The 5,403-nt window shown below is 39.9% G+C and overlaps 1 protein-coding gene across 1 annotated transcript in view; it reads right to left on the minus strand.

The window, feature by feature from the left end:
* Positions 1 to 1,590: 1,590 nt before the first annotated feature.
* Positions 1,591 to 5,403, minus strand: part of LOC106329614 (glutathione S-transferase T3-like) — a 6,851-nt gene continuing 3,038 nt past the window's right edge. Inside the window, exon 2 of the mRNA XM_013768303.1 lies at positions 1,591 to 2,464. Coding sequence (XP_013623757.1) covers positions 1,591 to 2,464 — 874 coding nt within the window. The remainder of the gene's footprint in view (positions 2,465 to 5,403) is intronic.

Raw genomic sequence — 5,403 nt, forward strand, 5'->3', positions numbered from 1 at the left:
CGAGCTTGCAAGACCCCAAAAGCTCGCTCGACATCTTTACGTACAGCTTCTTGATGTGTAGCGAATAAAGATGCTTTTGGACCTTGCGGAAGTGGAATAGATTGGACAAAAGTAGTCCATTTTGGATAAATACCATCTGTGAGATAGTAAGCCAATCGGTACTCGTGTCCGTTGACAGTGTAGTTAACTTTCGGAGCTCGACCTTGTAATATATCATCAAAAACTGGTGATCATTCAAGAACATTGATATCGTTTAATGTACTTGGAGGTCCGAAAAACGCGGGCCATATCCAGAGGTCTGGTGAAGCTACAACCTCTACAACAATTGTTGGCTTTCCTGATCCACATGTATATTGTCCTTTTCATGCGGTCGGACAATTCTTCCACTCTCAATGCATACAATCAATGCTTCCTATCATCCCGAGAAATCCGCGTAGCTCTCCAATATCGAGTAGTCGTTGAAGATCTTCTGGAGTGGGTCTTCTTAGATACTCATCTCCAAATAAATTTATGATTCCTTGAACAAAATGTTCTAAGCATAAATGCGCGGTAGTCTCACCAAGTCGGAGGTATTCGTCGACCGCATCAGCTGGGCAACCATATGCCATCATACGAATTGCTGCCGTTGCCTTTTGTAACGGAGAGAGACCGAACCTTCCAGTAGCATCTCTTCTCTGTTGAAAGTATGAGATTTCAGCGGATAGTCGATTAACGATACGCATGAACAACGACTTGTTCATTCTAAAACGGCGTCGAAACATGTGAGAAGGATACGTTGCATCTTCACTAAAATAGTCGTTCCATAACTTTATGTGCCCTTGTTCTCGTTGTCTTTCAATGTAAGCCCGTTTCTTTTTTGATCTTGATGCTTCTTGACGATTTTCAGCCCGAGTGAGGAGATTATCGAATTGTTGATCGAAAATTTGATCAAACTTTTCATCCATAAAGTCGTAAAAATTATTTGAAGAAGAAGCATCCATTTAGAAATGTAAATTTGAATTTAGAAATGCCAAAGAAATTTTGAAATGGTAAGACAACAGGAGAAATGGTAAAAGATTTTGGAGACAAATGGAATACACTTGTTCTTAGAAACAAACAGAAATGATATGTTTGAAAGAATGAGACACTTGTTTTTACAAACCCAAACGAGAGACTTGGATAAGAGAAATGATATGTTTACCACTGGTTTTTACGACACACACTTATAGAAAACATACAGACTCACAACTTATAGAAAACAATTTATTAAAAAATAGTGACAGCTAGTTGTTTATGTCTTGGCTTATTGTGTCACAAGTTGTCTTCGGTCTTGGTTCCTTCTGTCACAAGAAGTTGTTAAGTCTTTGCTTTATTCTCCACCTGCAATAGACACAAGCAAAACGTGGTGAGTCCCAACTAACAAAGCCACGCAAAAACAAGTCTCAATTTATGAAAAACAGAGACATAACAAGCAGAACCATAAACATCCATTAACCATAAATCATACAGAGACAGTAAAGCATACAGACTCGACTCGAACATCCAAACATCCAAATGCAATTAAGTTAAAGACTTAAGACAGAAACAACATACAGAGTTGCAACTTAAGACTCAAGCTAACAGATCAGTAATAAGCTTATTTTTTAATTGCATTTCGAGTTCACTTAATGGCTCAGACTTGGCAACTAGGCTCTCAAGCAATTTTTGTTTGTTAAGAGTTGCCTTCAAAGCAAAATCTTTCTGCCTAATCTCCCAAAAGCTTTGAAACTCCATCTTCTCCATCTCTTCCGCTTCCAAAGTCGCTTGCTTCCTCAGTGGCTTCTTTCCTTTTGCCTTTGCTGCTTTGACACTTTCTGGCCGAGCCATGGCTTCTTCCTCTTCGTGGCTTACAGGCACTGAGGTTGATGACTGGTCATCCAACTTCCTTCTTTTTGACTGAACTTTATCCTTGGTAGCAGACGATGCAATCCATTTCTGATCATAGCGTAGCTCTAACCAGGCATGCTCTAGTGTGAACTTGGCCTTGTGATCATTGAAGAAAATCATGTGAGCCAACTTCAAAACGTCATCCTCGTTCTGTCCACTCGATCTCTGCTTCATTGCCGCTTCATAACACCCAACAAACTTACACACGCCCTCATTAATCTTAATCCATCTCGCTTTATAGTGGGTTGGCTCTCTCTTTTGCGCGCCATCCAGCTTTGGACTCGCAGCAAAATAAGCAGCAATGCGTTTCCAAAACGCAACTGCTTTCTGCTCATTTCCAACCACTGGGTCTTTCGAGGTGTTCAGCCAAGCACTTATCAGCACCCCATCTTCTGTTGGTGACCATTTTCTTCTCTCTTTACGGTCAGACAAGATCTCTGCATCTTCGTTGCCATCTTCGGCCCATTGTGAACCGAACATAAAGGCATCCGACGCAGAGACTTCAACAGTTGGCTCACGAGGGACAGGCTGATAAGGGTTTTGAGTGATTGGTTGTTGACTGTTTAACAGGTTTTGAAAGCTACAATGTTGAGTATAAGGGTCCATAATGGCTTTGGAGAAGGAAAGTAGATGGAATTTTTTAATAGCTTTCGCGGATGCTTTATATGTGTTGTAAATGTTGAAGTTTTAAAGGGACGTTTTTAAGTTGTTGAAGTTTTAATGTTGTTGTTGTTAATGTTTTTTAGTATATCTATACCTAAAACTAAAACAACCACGCAAACAACACACTTCAAAACTAAATACCATTTAATTCCCAACCACTTACTGACAACCATCAAAGCTAACAACCATTTAATTCTCGGGTTCCATTTACTAACAACCACCTATATCTAACAACCAATAAAAGTTTTGAAGTAATTTACCTCTTCTCAACTGTGAAATGAAAAACAGAAGCTTTGATGTGATTCTTCAGATACCTTTCTTCCAAGCACATCCTCAACCCTTGCACAACCAACAAACCAAGTTTAATTAAAACTTTGTTTTCTGTAATGAGATGAACGAAAACAACAACAGAAAACTAAAAAAGCTTCATCTGATCATGTGAACTACAGAGCCTTAACCAATTTTATTAAGACAAAAGAAGTCAGAACTTAAGCATATCGATTCCACAAACAGTCAATCCCACCATCGCTAATTAATACAAAACAGAGGAAATATTAAGCATATCAGATCCAGAAACAATCATTTCATATATTCAACAGTCGAACAAAACTCTATTAGTAATCTAACAGATTTCACCGTCCTCAATATTATGAAACAATCATAAAAATCTAAAAAATTAATTTTACAAAAGACAAGGGATGGGAGATAAACCAAAATCGAGACAACAGTAACATAAATATCAAATCAAACGGATGATTTCTTACCGACAAAGAGACCGAGACGAGATTCCAGACGAGGTGCGAGACAGAGACGACGAGGTTCGACAGAGAGACGATGAGGTTCGATAGAGAGACGACGAGGTTCGGGACAGAGACGAGACTCGGGAGAGAGACGACGAGATTTGATTCAGAGACGCCGAGATTTTTGAGAGAGAGACGAGCTTGCTTCGAGAGAGAGACGACGAGGCTCGACAGAGATACGACGAGGCCCGACAGAGAGACGACGAGGCTCGGGATAGAGATGACGAGGCTCCAGACAGACGACGAGGTTCGCTTCAGAGTCGCCGAGATTCGAGAGAGAGAAGACGGAGAAGTTGAGATTTTCGAGAGAGAGACGAGCTTGCTTCGAGAGAGAGACGACGAGGCTCGACAGAGATACGACGAGGCTCGACAGAGAGACGACGAGGCTCGGGACAGAGACGACGAGGCCCCAGATAGACTACGAGGTTCGCTTCAGAGTCGCCGAGATTCGAGAGAGAGAAGACGGAGAAGTCGAGAATGAATCGACTTTTCGCGAGTCGCGATGAAGGAGAGAGAGACCATTGATGGGCGGTCCAATGAGAAGGCGCCACGACAGGGCTCCCTACCAAAACTAAAAAGCCCAATTTTAGGAGCAGTACTGACTTAATTTGGGCTTTTTGATTTATTTTTTATTCAGTTTTGTTAAGCACTTTGGGTTTAGTCACCCCAATGGAGCTGCTCTTACACGCCCTCACAATTATTTTACGTACCGACAAGTTCATCTTCCACGTGCTTAGAGCATGATCAACCGTAAGAGTTGTAATTGGACTCTTAATAATTTTTTAATAATTAATGATAGTTAAGAGGTTGTAGTTAAGAAACACTTAATTTTTTGGCTCCAACGGTAAAGATCTTAATTTGGGGTTCTTAAAAAAAATTATTAAACTAAAATTTAAAAAATATTAAATTTATTTATTAAATAAAACATATTAAAAGAAAACATTTTAAATATTAATTAAAAAACACTAAAACAAAGATTAGTAAAATAAACGGGAATAATTTGAAAAAACATCCGAGCTCAATTGTTGTCTTCATCACGTCCGAATTTATCCCACAGATTTTCAACCAAATCAGCTTTTAGTTGTTCATGCATTGGTTTATCACGAATTCTAGTTCGAGCATCCATAATATTGGCGATATTTGTATGCATACCCGTATCAAATTCGAGATCGACATGTGAACTTCCGGAGTCTTCTCCTTGTAGGAACTCTGTAACATTATATAGAGTGTATCCATCTCGTTCGTCTTCTACTCTCATGTTATGGAGTATGATAGATTCTCTCATAATCTTCCCAATTTTGACTTTAATTTATCCCAAAAAAGTGCCGGATTTTTAACAATGGCAAAGCGAGCTTGCAAGACTCCAAACGCACGCTCGACATCTTTTCGGACAGCTTCTTGGTGTTGAGCAAATAAAACCGCTTTCGGCCCTTGTGGCATTGAAATTGATTGGATAAAAGTTACCCATTTCGGATAAATACCGTCGGTGAGATAGTAAGTCATATGATACTCTCTTCCATTGACATCATATCCATAGATCATATGATGCAACCGCCTCTAAAACGATTGTGGGTTTTCCCGAACCACGAGAAAACTGACCTTTCCAAGCGGTGGGACAATTCTTCCACTTCCAATGCATACAATCAATGCTTCCTATCATCTCGGGAAATCCGCGTATCTCTCCAATATCGAGTAGTCGTTGAAGATCTTCTGGAGTGGGTCTTCTTAGATACTCATCTCCAAATAAATTTATGATGGGAAATCCATGATGCTCACTAACATCAAGTAGACGTTGAAAATCAGCCGGTGTAGGTCTTCTTAGGTACTCATCGCCGAATAAATATATTATTCCATACAAAATTTTCCAAACATGACCGAGTTGTACTTGAACCGAGTCAGAGGTATTCGTCAACCGTATCAGCCGCATTACCATATGCCAAGCAACAAATGGCTGCTGTACACTTTTGAAGAGGAGAGAGACTAAGCCTTCCCCGACAATCTTTCTTTTGTCGAAAGAATTCAACTTCATTGGAGA

This window comes from Brassica oleracea, chromosome C3, assembly GCF_000695525.1.
Source record: "Brassica oleracea var. oleracea cultivar TO1000 chromosome C3, BOL, whole genome shotgun sequence".
NCBI classification, from domain to species: domain Eukaryota; kingdom Viridiplantae; phylum Streptophyta; class Magnoliopsida; order Brassicales; family Brassicaceae; genus Brassica; species Brassica oleracea.